The 20,838-nt window shown below is 36.0% G+C and overlaps 1 protein-coding gene across 7 annotated transcripts in view; it reads right to left on the minus strand.

The window, feature by feature from the left end:
• SDCCAG8 (SHH signaling and ciliogenesis regulator SDCCAG8) overlaps positions 1-20,838 on the minus strand; it is a 109,121-nt gene that overhangs the window by 28,202 nt on the left and 60,081 nt on the right. For 3 of the 7 annotated variants that reach the window (XM_048296295.1, XM_048296292.1, XM_048296294.1), the window contains exons 14-16: positions 20,557-20,684; positions 18,351-18,459; positions 11,388-11,519 (exon numbers count right to left, since the gene is read on the minus strand). In XM_048296295.1, coding sequence (XP_048152252.1) covers positions 11,388-11,519; positions 18,351-18,459; positions 20,557-20,684 — 369 coding nt within the window. Of the gene's footprint in view, positions 1-10,003; positions 10,244-11,387; positions 11,520-18,350; positions 18,460-20,556; positions 20,685-20,838 lie in introns of those variants that run through there. The other 4 variants (XM_048296296.1, XM_048296299.1, XM_048296298.1 and 1 more) reach the window with 4 other exon arrangements.

A 20,838-nucleotide genomic window follows, 5' to 3' on the forward strand; every position in this document is an offset into this window, starting at 1 on the left:
TTTGACTGCATTTCAGTAAATTATCCATGTAGTTTTTATTTTGACAGCTCTCTTTACAGCAGTAAAACAAAATGTGTGCATTGCAAATGGCAAAGATTCAAATTTCAGCTATGTTTATCCAAAATAGCACTGAACTGCTTCTGTACTTATGCTATACTGCCTACAGCCTTACGGAAGGGGAGACAGATGGGATGAATTTAGCAGGGAAACAGCTGTGGCTTGAAGAAGAGACAAGCAAAAGTTTTGCTATCAGGCTTCATTATGTATCAAGGTACCAGTAAAATGTGTATCCGTAAGGCAGCCAAAAAAGTGTTTTTCATTTGACTAGTGATAATTACCTTTTCTCAACAGCTGACAATGTTCTAAGCACCATTAAATAGGTATAATAATTAAGCAATAAGATAAGACAGGCAGTGCCTTGCTGGGGATTATTGCTTGCCTCGGGTGTGTTGCGAGGCACAAGGCTGAAGGGTGAGTGACTTCAGCCACCCGAGAAATGTAATAATCCCTCAGAAATGCACTGCCTGGAGTGTCTTCTTGCTATCAAAAATGGAAATTTTAAAAGGACAAAATGCTAGACACATTTCCTGTGGATTTTATTAACATGGGTTAACATTACAGAAAGTCGATGAAGAAACTCCATTTCTGCCCAGCCTATGAAAGTCCTTTCCCAAAGACACATATGCCTCTGCTCAGCTTGTCTGTGCATTTTATTCATAAAACTTATTTGAGAAGCACAAGTATTTGTATCATCTAACACATGCGTAGCAAAGCACAGAAGATTGTAGCAGCCTTCACAATGGTAAAAGTTAAAGTGCTTTTAAGTCACATGCTCCCAAACATTTATTCTGTGCAATTGTCTATGTTTGGTATCAATTTACAGATGAGCTTTTTTTAGTTCTGAAATTGTATATATATATATATACATATATATATTTTTAATATGAATATAAAAGGTCAGGCACTCAAATGATCCAAGCAATAGGGAAAAAAGCCAAACAAAACAACCCGAAAACCCCCAAAAACTTTTTTGACTACATGCAAGTCACATAGCTAAAACTAAGGCTATATCCCTGGCAGTGTGGGAAGTGCTAGTGCAGCACTCAAAAAAATTACATCGCTTTAAATAAGCTGAGAAAAATTTACTGTCATTTCAGCCGTGCCACTGAGACAACATTTTGAAACTGGAGACCTGAAACTATTTAGCAACCTTGAATTGAATCAAATCAGAATTCTAAAGACCATTCAGGATCAGGCCCCAAGTAATGAGATATATTTGGGACAAGGATATCTTTCCATATGTATAATTAAAGGTGGCATCTGGCTCTCTGAGGTTAAAAAGAACTTTAAAACAATTTTAAAACTACTTTCCCTTTTCTTCCTCTCCATACTTGACTTTACAGTTCACAAAGAACAACTTGAACACAGAATAATCTTATTATCTTTTTCCATTTCTTTCATATTTTCCATCATCACTACTTTATTCCAGAACCAAACTGAGAAGCCCTGCTGAGAAGCACACACAACACTGTCTTGAGTACCCTAGAAATACAGATGCTAAGTAGGTCTTATCACACTATCCTTCCTTATAGACACTTCCATAATCTCTATTTCACTAAAACTTTTGCCATTAGCAGTTGAAGGATTTCACATTTAAGACCACATTTCTAGAAACTAGCCCAATGCCTTTTACTATTTGACTACTACCAATTAGCACCATCACAAGGCTTAATAAACAGTTATTTTTTAGCATTTCATTTTTTTCAGGATGGCAATTTTTTTAGAGCGCACTCAGAAACTGATAATGAATATGACTGGAGTTCTGGAAGTTTAAGTTAGACAAGGAATAGGCAAAATAAAATTCTATCTGTGTTTCAGCTGACAAAAACACTGGTCTCGTAACGCATAAACTAAACACTTACTGGTTTGAAAGATGGAAAACAAAGAGCATGATGAGAAAATACCCCACCTTCAAGAGCAACACTGGCATGGAACTAGTGGCACAAGACACATCAAGGCTAAACAGATTTAAGAAACAAAGGCTAAAGAGACTTAAGAACAGGTTAGATCTATGTATGGAAAATAAAGAGCATCCACAGTTAGATCAACTTCCACAGGAACAGTATTGGATCCTGCAGAAGCAATCAAAACACTGAAGTTACTGGGAAAAAGCAGTCTTCCAATAACCTTGCAAAACTCCATCACTTACTATATTAAAACATAAATTATCATTAGTTTGTGTCTCCTTCTCTTACAATAACCTTGAAAGTAGGCAGGTGCATAGATTTTGTTACAGAGCTGGTAAATTTTCATGACACACTTGCAAAGCTCTTTAAATGTTACTCATCTGTCTTCATTTTCAGTTCTGAACTCTATGGGAATGGAGGGTTTTAAATAGCCTTTGTCTGAAAATCTCAGAATCATACACAGAGATCAAAACTGGAAGGAAATTTGCTACTGCTTAAAGCATTTTGCCAAATGGGTTAATAGTTAGATTTTACTATAATTGTGAGTTCATTGAAAGCTTAATAGCAAGATCCCAATTACTGTCGAATATCCCAATTAGGTATTTGCTGCTAAACTACTGCATAGTGGTAGTCTCACATGGGCTATTTGAAAAGGACTTGGGTGGGTTTCCTCACTTGTGTTTTTATAATTTTTCTGACACATCACAAGGATATCACAGAAATACAGTACAGGAAAATGAACTTTGAAAATGCAGATGGAAAATGATACAGAAGAAAGAAAAGAAGGTGAGTGTAACAGTCAGGGACTTCAACAATTTTGTTCAACAAGATTGTTAAATGTTTTGGGAGGAACATGAACAGCTAGGGCTGTCCTCCAGAGTTTATACTACATTGGAAAGGCTATTACCCTTTCGGAAAGGTAAACCTTTATTCTTTAGTGCTGGGTACATTTGAGCAGGTAACTTAAAGAAACTCTAGGTAACTTGAATGAACAAGACCAACATGCTTTTTGGTGCTCTCTCTTGCCATTAAACAACTATGTTTTTATGCACAAGGAAGCAAAGGAGTATGTTGGACCCAGCTTGTTCACTTTGTATTTCATATCTCTGGGGGAAACGCTGAGGAAGACTGGTCCGTAACTACTACCTTGGACCAGAGCTGCTTCTACCATGCACTGAAGGCAAAGTGTTTCAAAGAAGATAAGGTGGTCATGAAGGGATAAATTGGTGGATTAAAACAGTCATGTATCACCACCAGAAGCAACCCCTATCCAAAATTAAAACTCTTGCAGGTGTGTAGCAAATGTAGGAGAATAAAATAGGGTTTCCCTGGAAAACAACGGGTGCACTTCTGTCCAATTATGCACATCTTTTTCAGTGTCAGTTATGATCTGCATAGCGACAAGAGTTTCTAGATCTTGCCGAATCAAGGAGAGTCTGGGCTGAGCTGTCAAAGACATCACCTTTATCCACCTCCATTTTAGAGGAATCAAGAATGCTTCGTTAATGCTAAATTAACATTTAAATTTGAAAACCAGCAACTGTGCTGACAACAGAAAGTAACAAGAACAGCCTGGAACCTTATGTTGTGCTGTTTTATATCACACATATTTCAGGGCTTTTTACATTCCTGGTAGACAAGAACACAAGCTTACTATTAGTGAGCTGTAGGCTTTGACTCAGTTCATGATGGCATGAATATGAACTATCCCCCTTTCTGTTTTGGAGAAGGCAGAATACATTAAAGCAGTAGAGTAGAAGATATTCTCAGAAGTGGACAATTACCAGACTCTTAGCAGAGGGGGTGTTAGTCAGAGAGTTGGTAGCTGCTGAACACAGGAACAAGCAAACCTGTTTTCCCACCTAGCTTTTCTTTGAGACATGGACCAATATGACTCTCCCAGGTATTATCTTCCAGTTTCTAAAACAATGAAATTGCCGTGGCCAGCAGACTTGATGTGCAAAGTGAACACAGACACTGACTTCCCCTCTACACCTTCTTCTTCATACTGACTGTATTGTTATGCAATTAAATCAAGTGCAGCATTAACTAATCCTCAAAGAAGGTAATTCAGATAATTATCAGCCCATTAACATGACCTCAAATGCAAAAAAAGGCTGCAACTAATTCAGAAATGAAAGGAATATATAAGGGTGTAAAGAGGTAAATGGAACATGAGAAACTGAAACATAAGCTAGATCAAGCAGATTTGGTCACATGAACCCTAAACTCTTTGACAGCTCATTTTTTGGTAAAGGAAATGCAATAAATCTTACTGACATTAACTTCAACAAAACATTAAATATCATGCCCATCAGCAATTGTTAACTAAGTTGTAGACAAGTGACTGACTAAAACAAAGAGCACAGCCAACAGGAACAATTGACAGGGAAGAAGAATTCTAAGAGAATTTCTTCACATTTAAACAGATTTTTGAATATTTTGAATTATGACTCAGCACAAAAAAGGAGGAGTGGGCTGATAAATTTAAGAGATGTTATCAGCTTTGAGAAAATCTGGGATACTGCACAGAAAGAAATAGATGACTCAGAAGATTGAAACAGCAGACACGGGATGGAAGTCTTACACTATATACTCAATGCATTCTCAGTTCATAGCAAAAGTCTCTGCAGAAAACTTGAATTTACTTGGGAGAAAAAGGTCCTGGATGCACTTCTTAGTGCAGTTGTCAAAAAGACAAATATGACTCTAGGATCCATCGGTCAATGAATTTCTAGTAAATATATCAATTCCATATATACAAATACATTCAAATGTCCCCATCCAAGACCCAAGACAGTCTTGCTTGCCCACATCCAAAAAAAATCAACAATCGGAACACCAAGGTGATGAAGAGCTTACTGCAAAAAGATGAACAAAGGAGGAAGGCTTTACTTACAATCAGAAGTAGGACTGAATAGATACATTCATTGTCTACAATTATTTGCATTACCAGTGCAGATTCTTTTGAAGAACTACGTGTCCCAGTTTTGGCTCAAAGACAAGTAGGTACAAACCAAACAGAAATTAATTCAGACCAAAAATAAGAAGGATCCCAATGAGAAGATCAGTGGAAACAGTTGCCAAAATTGGAACGGTGAAGCCTAATGTTTTATACAGAGGATCTCAATACATTCTCCAAGAAATATATATGTATATAAACTATATATAGAGGTAAATATATTTTAGATACACACACTTGGAAATAGACGAACACAGTACTCTGTGACCTAGAATACATCTTAAAGAACATTATTAATTTCCCTAAATATCTCTCCGGAAACTGGGTAGGATATTCCCCTCTGCTTCTTACTTGCTTCTTAAGCCTGAGAACTTATTTGCACACTATTTGGCAGCATTTTATGAAAATCTTGTATTTCACTCTTTGTATACTTTTTCAATTTTTCTAACAACTAAGAAAATTTTTGCTTTGTATGTTTACTGTTTAGGTAATTGGGGAATAAATCTTTTAAAACAGTGTTTGGGGTCTTATAAACATATAATTTATTAACCATTTTGAATGGGAATATTATACATACAAAAGCATGAATAATAGATGTATTTATACCACACTATATATAGATATCTATTTAAACTGAGAAAGGGAAAAAGTAGTTTAAAAGATATGTAATAAATAGACAAATGATGAACTGCAGAAGAAGAGGGAGGGAGAGATTCTGGACATCCAATTTCTATTCCAGAGAATTCGAACTGTGTGGAAATACCCCAACATTAAACAAAAGCCAAATACACTTTCAGACCCCAACAGGATTTGCAGCATATATTTGTGTGTATGTGTAGACACATTCTCTATTCAGTATTTCCTAATAGTAGTTCTCTGGAGTATGCATTTCTCAATCTAAAATATGAGTCTATTAAATAGTAATAAAAATATTAAGTAATAGTGATAACCCCAAGTACTGGACAGAGCTGAGAGTCTTATCTCTCTGAACTGCAGTGCTGACACACAGTGACCACAAAGCTTTTTACAAACTCCTTGTATGAAGGGCTGCACAAACAATTATGTATCTCCAATTGCTACAGCCATCTTGTTACAGCAAAACCATGCCAAAGATTATGTGGGCATGAGTAATGATGCTCAGGAAAAAGTGCAGCAGACTGCTCTTTACACATTGAGACAATGTGAATATCTTTGTATCTTTAGTATCAAGGGTTCTATGGACACTACGTATGTTAATCTCTCTTTTCAATTTAAGAATGGATGTATTTTAAACTAAAAAGCCACAATACAGTGCATTTTTATTCCATAATTGCATTGCAAAACAGATGATTAGTCTAATAAAAATATAGGAACAATTGCCTCACCGTCACTTAAAAAAATGCACTAATCTATCAGTAGAATAAGGAAGATAAAGTATTCAACTGAGAATGAACTGGACTGGAAAAAAACAAAGGTCTTTTAGGTAGTGACATAACCTAAGTTCTTCCATCCATCATTACTTCTTGCAAACACACATACACACAAAAAACCCCTAGAGCTTTGGGCAGAAAATGTGAAATTTCAAATGCATCCTGATTGCTCCAGTTATCAAGAAATAATTTTAATTAGTTGTTCTACTGAAGATTTTCCAAGAAATCCAAAATCTCTATTCAGAAGTGTAATAGTGACAGCAAACCAGCTATTGTGATTTTACATTTCATTTATTTGAAAATGCTGGTGTTTTCTCTCTATATGTCTAAATTCTTGTAGATATGTGTTCTCTCATGCACACATGATCTTGCATACACTATCACTTAGTAACAACAACAAAAAAAGAATTTAATGGTGGAAAAAAGCCTTTAAAATCCCTGTCAAACTGAGTATCACATTTTCACTCTTTGAGTGGTCCATTTAAAGATTCATTATAGCTACTCTTCCAGATTAGCTTATCCATAAGAACCATACATTTTGCCATAGGTAGAAAACAAATATAATTTGTCACATGTTGTGCTATACAGACATTTCTGCACAGTTGCTGCACTACACTAGAATGTCTGAAGGGGAAGACACCCCAGGTAGTTGGCTGCAGACATATCTCAGCAACATGGCACGTAGTTACAATTTGACACATAGAGTCTTTATAAATCCAATGTCTATGAAGTCAAACAAATCTCCTTCTTATTTATAGTAACAGGCGAGAGCAGATCTCTGCCGTCTTGTTACACAGATGGTTGTAACATTTTTATAGTTAACTTACAACCACTGATGCCTAAGGAATAGACACACATCTGCCCCAAACTGCCAGTCCTGTAGGCTCTTCTTTTTAACTTTAGCTAGCAAAAATGCAGTTGAAATACGTCTAACAGTGTCACCTCCACAACATAAAGCCCCATACAAATTTGCATAAAATGTATTATTATTGTTAATGTTATACAGATTGGACAGTGATCACATGCATTACAGCAAAAATTACAGTAATATTAACTGTAACCATAAAACCTGAGTGTAAATTCATAGCCCCAAATTCCATATGCTGAACTTCGGAAAAATGTTTGGAAAGAAACTCATTAGAAGCTTCTAAATTTATATTTTATTAAGAAGATTTTAAAAGAGTCTTCTATTTCATACAAACTACTGGCCAAATGCCTTTTTTTTCTTTACCTGCTTGATAAAAAGTAAAGGCATGTCTGGCTCATCTTCAAAAAAATAAAGAAATTGCCTAGGATTTTCTTCTCCCACTTGAAGATACTATTCCATGTTTGCTGTATTTCCACACATCACCTGGGCCTTCAACTGGAAACGTACACAGGAAAGAGCTAAGATATATTTAATTAAATGCTTCCCATTTTAGACACTGGCTGTCCACAGAAGCAATCCTCTAAACAGCTGACTTACAATCAAATGCTTGTTTTACAAGAAGAACAGATGCAGAAAAGTGAAGCTATAATTGAACCTTGTAACTACAAGAGTTGTTAACTAAGTTCAGCGAAAGTTTAAATAGCTTGATGAAATCCTGACCCATGGCACCTTGGGCAAATAATGCTTATTCATAAGTATGTTCAAACATTAATAGATCCAGGCAGGTTCTTGTCTTTTTCTTCTTACTCTTCAAATTGGAAAACAGTTAGTGAGAAAGTGGATCTGCATTTACAGAACTGGTCTAACTACAGACGTGAAAATGCATACCTGGGAATTCAGTTTGAAAACATATTAAGGAAATAATGAACCAACTTTATGCATACAGTTACCCAATTCATTTGGCTCTGAATTTTCCTTCATCTGGAATCTATTCTAATTATGTAGAGTGAAACACTGAAAAAACCCCAAAAACATAGAAACCTTTAATTTTGCTTTATATTCTTTTTATTCTTGGCTAGTTTCTACCTTTACAGCTGCCTTATAAGAAATTTTGTACTTTCTTCTATCTGCTAATTTCTACTATGAACACAAATGTACATAATGGGAATCTGAAGAATTTAGATTTATACAGTTTGCTTTGAGGTTGCAAATTTATAAAAATGGACTCTGCTACGTAACAGATAAGAACTTATTTCTGCAAGATTCATATCCATGAAGTCACACATAATGACCAACTCCACTGGACTCTTAACGTGTCACCTTACTCCTGCAAACTATACATCTTTTGATTCAAGTTTGCCTCAGTAGCATGCAACAACTGCATCATTTAAGACGGACATCTACTTCTTTTAATGCCATATTTCACTGAGTAAAAACACACTGAAAGGGCTGGATACTTCCATTACACTGAAAAGGCTGATTCTATATCCTGTTTAATGACGGCAACTAAAGTAATCTCTTTTTATAAACTTGCTTACTTAATTTTGGACTGTATTTATTTGCAGCATGTATTCATACAGAGATAGGAATGGCAGTAAAAGACTTATCTTGTTCACTTTCAGGAGTGCAACTATTATGATTGCCAACACACTTTTGCTACAAAAGAAATTCTGACTGATCAACTCGATCTTGCTTCTTCCACAAAACAGTTGTATCGGGGACTGTCGTACTGTCCCTGGAGAAAACACATATTGACGGAGATTTCTTCTCAAACAAATATCACAATACCTCATTACTCAAATGCAAATGTTAGGTCCCAAGTTTAGCCAAAATCATTTTGACACAAGAAATTTTCTGAAGATCCAGAATAACAGCAGCTAGAAAATTAGGTCAGAATGCACTTTGTGGGACTGTGTTGCAGCAAGACCACTGCTATTTGTAGCTGCATACAAAGGAGAAACAAACGTGTTAAGAAGTAACCATCGTTTACAGTATTTTGCTGCGCTTATTAATATCTAAGTGATGGATGAAAATCTGAGGCAAAATACATTATTGTTATTTGTTGTTCTGCTTTTACTAAATAGCATAGTCAGATCTCTATTTTTAAAATCAGAAGAGAAAAATTACTATTTTTATTTAGTGGAAATCTTTCAACATAAATATAAGGAACTGGGAGATTTATTTGTTGTGGTAGTTATTCGTTTTGCTTTTTTTTCACCTAGATTTGTAAACTTCATAAGCAATTTATAGCATTTGGGAACTAATCCTGAAAATCTACTACAGTGTTCACATGGAAATTAAAATTAGATTACACTGATTTTTAAAAGCCGTTTAGAATATCAGTCATGTCACTTATTAGTTGGATTTTAAATTAATAGAGTGTAATATGACAATTAAAAATATGTTAAAAGAGCCACCTCTTAAAATGCTGGGAAAGTATAATGTTCATGTTTCAAACACACCTGATTATCTCTGCCATATTTACATACTCTAAAATATTAAAAAAGACAAATGCTATTACTGCCCTGTTTTCTCTCTCTGTTGTCTGCAAAACAGCAGCAGAAGGTAAGGCATTGCCTGCAGCATGACCACTCTGCTTTCAAACCACTTTTGTGTTCTGGATTAATGCTTTCAGTCTTTTCTAGTGCATAATCATTGCTGCTGCAGCAAAGAATGAGCAACATTTTCCAGTAGATCTATTTTATTTGGTTCTGATAGAGGAAAGGTTATCCTAAAAACTTACAAAGGACTCTTAAATTCTACTAGATACTCATAATTCTACAGAAGAGCAGCTTGGAGGAAAAAGAGGGTGAAAAAAATTTTCACGTGAAAGTAACCTTGAATCCTCAGTCCTACATATGGTAAGAATCTACCACAACTAAAGGAATCAAAAGGGAGGTGAGATAAATGGAAAGATTATGTGGTTACACAGATTCAGGACGCAGTTGCAGCGTTTTGAATTTCTTTGTTCTCTGAGCTATAAATGATGATGACAATCCAAGGTTACAGAAGAACAGGATGAAGCACAGACAGAAATCTGAAAGGGAAGAGGAAAGCAGCGGTTCTGGATGACTGAAATGAACACATGAAGTACTTGCAAGAAAGAAGCTTATATAGACAGAATAAAGAGATGGCAGCAAAAAAAATCCCCTAAAATGTAAATAACTTTAAAGAAATCAGCATACAGGACTGGCTGCTTTAATACATGCAATCTCTGTTCCTCTCAGGTGGTCAATGATCAAAAAAAGCAAACAGAATTTTTCCCAGTAAGGGCTGTCTAGTCCAAATAAAGTTAAACTGCATTTTGCCTTTGACTACCAACAAGAGGTATCCTGGATGATTGGATTTGGAGAGTTGCCTCTCAGCCTCCTCTTTCCTTCATCCTCTACCTCCACAAGCATACTAAAGCTCCTTCCAGTGCTTGTTACACTTAGTGTGGAGTGGAAAACAGAACAAGAGAGCATAGACGAACTTTCTGGAACTAAAAGGAAAATACTCCACAGTGATCTTTGAGGATGTCTAATCCATATCACAGCACAAGCCATTATCAGTCTGGATACTCTGGCCAGAACAGTCAATTGATACGGGTGGAAATATTTCATATTAGGCTTGCTGCAGCTGCTCCCAGCTCCTCCTGAGGAAGTCACTGCTTCTCTGAAAGGCTAGTGGTGCCTGCAAACTGTCAGTATTTCTCTGGTTACTATGATTTTCAACAAGATTTGTCTGTTTATCCCGGTTAAATGACGGTAAACCCCAAAAATTACAACTATTCCATAGCATAATGGAACCCACATCTGTACTCTACATTCACATCACCGAATAACCTCCTCCCTACTTCCTCCCCAGCTCCCCCCTCCCTTTTTTTTTTTTAATATGGTAAGACTATTCATACAAGTTAGAGCAGAGAACAGCCGAAGCATCCCACACACATATGTACTAGCCTTAAATTCTTTGGAAGACTGTGTTGTTCAAGCTTTCCTTTTATTTATCCAAAATGGCACAAGCAAAAGATGTTAAAAAAAACCCAACTTGACAGAACGGTTGGGGAGGGGGAAGGAGTGGTCATTTCATAAGGAAAGAATATTACTTTCACATAACCTAGCGTCATTTTTATGTTTATTAACAACACAACTGTTACAGTTGAGCATATCACACACTGACAGATTAACAGGACCTCCTACCTTGACTTCATTCTCTCATGCATTCTCCCATGCTGGATACACTGTTGGTCCAATTCATCATTCCGTTTCTGCATCTTCTCCAATCTGCCATGAAGATACTCTTTTTCCTGACTAAGCTGGTTGACTTCAGATCTACAGAAGTAAAACAAAGCGATGATGGATGTTGTCAGATTTCATCCTGCAGTGTGCCATCAATATGTGGCTTCAGCATTTATAAAATTTCAAACATTTATATGTAATGCATAAACAAGCTATTACTAGAACTTACAGAAACAAAACACTGTTTCAGATAATCTTAAGACAAAAGAACATGATACTGGTGGGTATCTTCTAAATATGCCATTGGCAATCACTCAGTCATAGGCTGGCTAAGCTAATTTCAGCCTAATTTAAACAGGCATGCCATTTGGCATTATGCGTTGATGTTAAATAAGATCAATAAATGTAAATTCGTACTTGTTAAGCAAGAATTTGGCTAACATTTTGAAAACACATTTCAACTTCTTTATTAGCAAAAGCTAACATTTAGTTTAAAAAAACAGCTCCTAAACCTTGTTCAACCTTTACTCCACTCTATAGGTTGAGCTCTCAACAGCTCACAGGTTGAACTCTCAACAGTGGTACTGTTTTAGAAACTTTATTAACCTTCTGTGCCTAAAATAACATTGCACAGATTAAAAAAAAAAAAAAAAAATCAAAACCAAAACCCCTATAAACCCCTCCTCCACAAAAATCACTCAAACCCAACCAAAAAACCAAAGCCTCATTAAGAGGAAAATTAACAAAACTTTAAGAAACAAGGGACAAATCATACAGGCACACACTAATCTACATAAAACTCAGCACAGCCTTTAAGAATATTAGTCACTTCTAAGCAATTCTTATTCTTCACGGGTGAGCAGAGACACCAGATCCATGAATGACCTGGGACTGCTACTTGCTACATCTCTAACCATCAGCCCATGGAGAAAAAGGCATGAGCTGTTTCTTAATATCAGGAAAAGACCTCAGATTAAATTGTGATAAAATATACATTATGCACTTGTACAATTTTAACTCTTTGGAAAAGGTTAATGAGAACATGTCAGAATCTGCTATACCATCAGAAAGTACGAATCAAAAGCAAGCAAATTTGATTTATGGCATCTGCCACTCCAGATCTCAAGGTTAAAAAGCTTCAGATATATCTTTAAATCATAAACTTAAATATGCTGCAATTACAGCAGAAAGATACTTTACCTTCCTGGCTGTTAGAGAATGCAACAACAACTGACATTCTGAAAAATACAACAAAGCGCAGGGAGAAAGGAATACTCCTACTTCAAAAACATGTTGTTACATTGACAAGTCAAATCTAGAAATGACAACATGATCTTTTCATGTTTAAATAGAGAACAATGCATGGTATCATCTGTGAATCTAAAAGAACTTAGCAAGGGAAACTTTGGACCAAGACTGTATGTAATTGAATTTAGATTGAGAGTTATAGCTCTATTAAGGAAGATCACAGACAAAGACATCAGAATTGTGCTGATAGATTTGTACATCAAACTTCAGTGCATAGAAGTTTCCTGGATGGGTACGTAATAGAGGGCAGGATGTTATGGGAAGGTAGCAGAAACTGAATTTTTCCAGCGATCATTTTACAGAAACACTAGTAACTTAAATGTCAGCATTAACAAAGCATTGCCAGCTGGACCAACTGTTATCACACAATGTGAATGCAGTCTGTACTTGACACTGATACTGTAAGACAGACAACCAGTGGATAAAAGCAAAGGTTCACTGCAGAGCAGCTCAAAGAGACCTGACGCAACAAAGCCCAACCAACCAAGTGATAACAGGGACTAAATTCAGTCTTGCGTTGCTTTTTTTTGCCAGCAAAATTCAGCAACAGCATTTGCCATGTAGGAATAGTGTAAATTATCACTTTTGTAGGGTTTCCCAACTGGGAGATCCTGTTTCTTTTTCTGTATTTATATGTGACTGTCTCATTCATGGAAACAGCAGAAGCAACTTTCAAGGTGATAAAAGCCTCAAAGTTTTACAAGTACTTATTCATCTCCATCACATTTGAAGGTGCCCAAAGTCTTTCTGGAAAGATCAAGTAATTCAAATCAACCAAAACCAAAATGCTACTGAAAATTACAACTAATGAAACAAAAGTAAGTAATTAATTAATTAAAAACATGAGTAGCATAATCTCCAATCTCTAAAACAGAGCTCTAAATGCCTGATGCTTTGAAGCATGTTATGAGTGTTGTCTTCTCCTAAAACATCTTTCGTAATTACAGTAGAACTCAGAAAAAACCCAAAAAATTCATTCCAATTACGACATTATTTACACAATGTCCTTTCCATCTAACTACCTAAGAGTCTGACCACCAAGACTCAAGTACTTAATGACACTGAAGTTTTGAAGGACAGCACATATGAAGGACAGAGTGCTTATTTAGGTCCATGTTAAAAGGTTCGTGTGTGTTGGCATTAAAGAGAGAACACCAGTCCAATACAATATCACACATCAGGAGTCTTCCATCATCACTTGTCAACGATTCCCTCTGCATCTTTAAACATCCCTTTCATTCACCTCAGTTTCCAAAGATTAGGATAAGACAGCTAATTCTACGTGATATTTAAGTAACTTCACACATTGTTGCGTTAAAAAAAACCCCCAAATCAACCACAATTTGTAATAAGCCTGATAACTGTACTGAATGCTATATTATATATATATACCTTATACAGGAGTAGCAATTCTACCCAGCCAGAGGCAGGACCAGTCCTGTGTAAATGCTTCTGAATGACTCTGCTCCTGAAGTACCACAGCAGGAAAAGACAGGGGGGCAAGTGTCAAAGCACACAGTGCTGAATTCCAAAGATAGTTCACTCACAATACAGGGGAAAGAGGCAAATCAGAAAAATCTATGCACTAATCACTACGTCTGATGGATCCTGCACAACTGGAGGACAAAGCATGGATGTGCTGATGTTGCTCCACCAGAGCTACTCTGGGTCCAACAGTCTGAGCGATAAGCAGCGGTGGACTCAGTAGAAACTGAAGCATGCAGGCATTTGGAGTGCCGCCATCAGAGCTGAACTCAGCAGGAAGGTGCACTTCTGCAGACCCAGGCTGGCCCCACAAGTCAGGCAGTCACATACCTGTGTGTGCTTCTGAGATCTGATACACTCAAATGACCTCTACGAAATCACTGTTATTTTGAAACTACACAGAGCAAAGCTACAACATCACATGAAAATGTAAAATGCATGCTTGTAACTGGATGCATAATAGATTTTGCCAAATCTCATTTACTTGTCACTACATCAAAAATAATTGATGGGGCAGGAGCAACAACAGCAACAAAACCCCTCTCTATACTTCTGAATCCCTTTAACTACCTCAACTTCTATTTAAAAACCACTTTGAGGTTTTATCTACCATCTTTGCTGGAAGAGTCTTGGAAAAAACCCCAAACAGGTTAGCGTCCAAAACACTTAAATGCTAAAGGCAAGAAAATGAGGAAATGTTAAATAGTCACAATTCAAAGTCAATCTTAGCATAAGCTGATTTTTGAACACTAAGGTGGCAATGCTGCCTTTATTCCTCTGAACTAGCTTCTGCATTTCAGTGCTTTTTAAACACTGCCTTTTCCTGCTCTTAAAACCAATTGTTTACTTACACAGAAATTAAATACACGCTCTAAAATATTTTCTGCTGATGCAGTATTGTTGCATATAAATTTAATGACTGACCCTTCAGACAGACTGTTGCCCATCTTCATACAGCTACCTTCAACAAACATTTCACTCCTGATATTGAGTGCAACGACTGCAGTCAACCAAACATGCAGAAAAATAGTTCAGCCGGGTATGTGTTCTTTACTTCAATTAAACTCACACAGTTGGATGCCTACTGTTGCCAAACCAGTAATATAATTTATACATTATAGTCCAAACAGTAAAACTACACTAAAAGTCATTTAACAATATTTATAACACCATAAAATACAGTGTTAAAATATATGAACTGCAATATGTACCAAAATTATAAAATTTGTTTCTCATCATCAGTGATTAAAACCAGGATCATTGCTCTAGCTTCAATACTCACAACCCTGGTGACAGATTAGAATTCAAATCTTAATGATCAATTTACAATTAACAAGATAGAAGTGAAACAAATTAAACCAACCATTATATATAATGAGACCCAATGGACTCCCATTGTTCCCCTTAATTACAAAACGCAAATCACAAATACACAGTGGGTAGTGTTAAGCATTAATCTACAACCTAGAAACTCAGACAGTGACAATCAGAGAAAAAAAAGAACAAAACAAGAGAGAAACAGAGAAGAAATCAACAAAGGACTATATTTTTAAACATGCCTATGCATACAAAAACCTTCACAGACACTATCTTCTTTCTGCACAGCTTGAGGGGTTTATAATTCGTCTGACATTGTCTTTCTGACGCCTTTCTGTGTAGGGACTAGCTCAAAAAATGATTCCAGCTTACATATAAACACAAAAACTTCAGTTTATATTTCTCAGAAAACCTGCACTAAATATAAAAATATATGTGCCATTTGGATGCATTCCACTGAAATTGGACAAACATGTAATCATCACAGATATATTTGACATGTCTCTTATTACAAATGGGTACTTCCTATCAAACCCAAGAAAATTTAAATAAACTTACTATTGCATCTGTTATTAAAAGAGCTTGAGTTTTGCACCAATTAAATAATGGTATTATTTATATTAATGATATATTATATTATATTATATTAATGACATACAGTCATTACTTAAACCTAGGGAAACTAAGGCACAAAGATTCTCGCAAGAAAATACACATCCAGGTCCAAAATTCAGTTTATGTTAAGGTCAAAAACATGGAAAAAAAAAAAGAAAAAAAATTTTCCATGAAAGTAGGGCACACTGCTGCTTTGCAATCTGCTTTTATCAATGTACATAAGAACTACGGTATAAAATCTTCCCCAAATTATTACTCTTTTACAGAAAACAAAACTACAGTATTCTGTGGCAGAACGTGGTTTTACACTACATTCAGTGACAATGAGCATGAAGATTGCCTTTCAGAGAGATGCTACTGAGAGACACATGCTGACCATGCATTTAGAACCTGGCTAAAATAATTTTCTGCATCTGATCTCCTGATCACATCACTTTCTGAAGCCATCTATATTAGTCTGTCATTTTCCACCATCTCCAGTTCCACCTTTCTGTTCTCATTTTTACCTTCTTTTTTTGTCTCTACCTATTTCTCTATCCTTGTTACTGACTGCAGCAGCTCCCACTCCAGTGAAGGCAATCTCAAGCTATTTTAGGACCACTTCTCAGAACAACTTTCATGCATTCTTCCTTACAGGTTCTTGTGTAAAATATACCACTTCCTGGAGATGCAAGAGGGCTCCTTTTCCCATTTTCAGGTCCTTGACATAGTCAGCTAATGCTGCTAGGTGAAGAAACACTTGGCACTCTCTAGTATTTATTTTCAGAGAATAATGTGTTTTCACAGTATGTTTTCTGTCTTTCCTTCATCCTTTACAGTTACTAGTCTGTGACTGTGAGCTCTAGCAACAAAGTCTGTGTGCTTTTTTATTGCTGGAATAATAATATGATTTGAATCTATTTAGATTTTGCATTACTTTAGCAGAAGAGCACTGCTTTTTCAGAAGAAAAATTCTGTTTGCTTCTCTCTCAAGTACCCATCACAACATTTGCACGGGAATATTGCTTACAGTTCCTCAAGTTTCTCATTTCCCCCCTAAACACTTTGGATGGGATTCATCTCCCAACTTCAGCCACTTAACAGCCAGTCAACACTTTATATTCAGTGGGAAGTAGGATGGGCAGTGGAGGCAGTACCCGTGGGAAGCATCATATATTTTATTTATTACAGACAGACAGATAGACAGATAGATAGAAAGAAAGAAATGTCTGTCATCTACTTAAATCTTTCCCCTTTGACCACTCCTAGGAAGAGGATACTGGGGTAAATAAGCTCTCTCCCTGAGTAAGTGTTGTCTCTTACATTACCTCAAGAAGATGATTAAATCCACCCAGCAAAAGAAGAATCCTGTCTTGAAAACCAATTTTGTCTTTGCTGAATGTTTTGCTCACTTCCCATCCAGCCATGAGATGAATCCTAGCCCTAATTACCAAATTCACTTCACATGTAATTTACAGAAACTACAGAATGCCAACTCTCCAGTTAAGTCCAGTTTACCACTCTAAATATGAACCCCAAGAAAATTTCAAAAGATACTATTTTCACAATTAAAAACGTAAAATCAAATTATTTGCTGCTACAGAAGTACAAAATTCACATTTTCCTTTCTGTCCTACAGAACTTTTGAATAGATACTTCCATAGCTTTGTATTTCTTTAAATTAAATTATTATTACTTCCAGGTTTTGCTTCTTCCTCAATTTTTAATAGCTTTCAACTTAAATCTACTATTGATTGAAACCAAGCAGCAGCAAAATCTGAGCGTCAACAGCAAGCAATTTTGATGACAATTATTTCATAGACAACGGTCAATGCGTAGTGTAGTATTGTGAAAGGAATTTTAAGTAAATAATTTAAATGAAAACAGTTTTGACATCACTAAATCTTTAGCATTTTTCATATAACTTCAGATGAACTGTATCTTTTTTAACAATTTTCTACTCTTCATACTAAGAATATGCACACAAGGAAGAAAATAGTATGCAATTTTTACATCGCAATCGTCCAAGAAATTTGAATTAATAGCCAGAGACATAATCTTAAGGGGCATATATTATACTGAATTCTTAAGGGGCATATATTACTGATATGATATGTAATAACTAGGATAAGATAAATAATAATAAATATCACAATACAAATAAAAATAAAGAAGTATGTCCTAGTAATAAAAGGGACAGGTTAAGAAAAATATACTAACCTGTATTTTTCTGACATTTGTTCCCACTTCCTTGCCAACAGACAACATTCCTCCTTTAATTTTGCTATGAAGGTATTCTGGGAGGTCAGCAAGGAATCCAGTTCTTCTACTAGAAACCATAAAATTATGATACTATAAGACTACAATTATATAAATTTGTAGATAAGAGAGAATCAATTTTACATATTCTGAATTTCTTCTAGTTTTGAAATGTTCTTTAAACTTCAGCTACTTGGACATCATCACTTACCAAATTAAGGCTCTATGTCAGAATTAGCTAAAGTGTTAAAGCAATGTTGCCACTGAATCTGGTCTTGTAAGAGAAGAATCACTGTGAAGACTAGATATCTAATCTGGTGGGCTCACATTTTAGCTAAAAGTTCATTGACATTTCTAGGAGGAATAAAATTGGCAAGGCATGCTTTAGCAGACTTTTGCTTGCTCAACTGGTGCAGAGGAAACACCAGCAACCCAAATGCTCACACTTTAGACTCATTTCAGTATCTCCTTAAAAAAGCAGTTCTTTTATTTACTGTGTCCTGAGCTTACCACGAATAATGTAATTTTTCATTCTTAAACAACAGGATTTAGACTTACTGCCCAGTTACAGTTGGAATGAAACCCTTTTATAAATTAATTTTCAGTTACTATGAGTTTGGGCTGCACCTAAACTCACAACCTAGAATCCAGGTATCTTTATTCTTTAAAAAGGAAGATACTGCAAAATTATGTTTCTTGATTGCTGCTTTGAAAATCAGTGAAAGCATGACCACTCTTACCCAAATTCCTTGTATGTGTGTAGGGTCATAATAAACAAGGTTTTCTCTATACACATTGTAAATGACTATAATTTTCAACTCCTTCTAACCCTACTAGAGATACATTAAAAAAACCCCAGACATCATATTGTTTCGTTTTTGTATACTGGGACAATTTATGCAGCAGGAGGGTAAATGACATCACTCTTGTGCAGAATTACACATGGTCATACACAGACGTGCTGGCTAAAGGAGGAAAAAGTGATTCTGAGAGTTTCTTTTCTTCTCCTACAGTGTAGACAGCAGCCATAATGCAGCTGTTTGCATTCCCTGAACACATGGAAAGGTCCTCTAGTACTGTGATAATACTATAAAAAAGGGCAGAAAATCGAATAGCAGATATAAACATTCTTGCTGCCTTATGTATTATCCAACACTGTTTAGGATCAATACATGTTACACGGTTTCCTAGAAGTATTGCATGACTGGTGGGTAAATATGGTATTTTGTTAAACACATGAGTATATCATGTTCCTTAACAGCCAAAGCTCCTCCTCTTTTCCATGCTCATAATAGGAGTTACAAATTTCATCTCTTAAAAATTCCTTTTTTTTTTTTTATTTATAATATGCACCTCTATTAATGTTGTTGGCATAGTACTTCATAATAACAAAAAGCTCTTTTTTGTTTGTTTCGAAAACCCATTTTACTTCCAGATTAAAGTTAGATGTTATTGATGGGCTAAGTCAATGCAATGAAGTCTCTTATTAAGAGAACCTGAAGTACGCAAGGGATTAAACATCTTTCTTCTAGATTGAGGATGTGGGGGGGGCACATGGTAATGCTAAAAATGTTTGAGGCTGCAAAGATTAAATAAAGGAACATATCAATTTGGAGCCAGTGAATTACATCCAGCTGCGACAGTGAATTAAGAACCGATTAATGGCTAAAGCTTTTCTCCAGTTTGGATGCCGAAGCAAACTCATTAAGCTTTTAGAGTAGCTATAATGTGTGTACTGTGGGAACTGTTCAATGCTATTCAGGAGACTTTAACTGTAAGCTCAGAGCATTTCCCGCAGAGCTTCTGATGCTATTTTCTTTATATAACATGTGTGCCTGAAAATCCAGCCAAAAACAAGCCCTTTGTTTTTCTACTTTGTTGTGGTCTCTCTCAGCTTTACGTTTCTTGAACACAGGTAAATAAACTCATAATCCAGATGGTGCAGCAGATGTGAGAGCAGCACTCTGAAATCAACAGACAGTGGGCAATACTTTCCATTTTCTCTTTTAAACGCTAACTAATATGTAATTCGGAATCTCCGGTGTAGTTAGCATCTGCTCCCTTCGGCCAGCCAAAGGTTACAGGTGTTCCTGATGTCATTTCACAGTAAGGCGTGGGCCTGGCTTGTGAGTGAGTGCCCAGGCTCTAATCTTTCCCTACCACCTACCAGTTTTCTCATGCTGGGCCTCCATTTGCTGCATCTTCTGTGTCAGCTCCTGCTCTCTTTGCTGGGCCTGAAGGGCTCGGGCCTTTGCTTCATTGCTAATGCTGTGCTGAATGCTCTCTTTCTCCAGTCTATAAAAGAAACCAAATAGGAAATAAAGAAAAATAAAAATCATATACTGAAGAGGATAAATTAAAAGGGTAAATCAGAACATTCAAATAACAATAGCAAAAAATCTGGCCAAGCTTTTCACATTAAACATTCTCCTCCCACTTCAAGTTATAC

This window comes from Corvus hawaiiensis, chromosome 3 (genome assembly GCF_020740725.1).
Source record: "Corvus hawaiiensis isolate bCorHaw1 chromosome 3, bCorHaw1.pri.cur, whole genome shotgun sequence".
NCBI classification, from domain to species: Eukaryota; Metazoa; Chordata; class Aves; order Passeriformes; family Corvidae; genus Corvus; species Corvus hawaiiensis.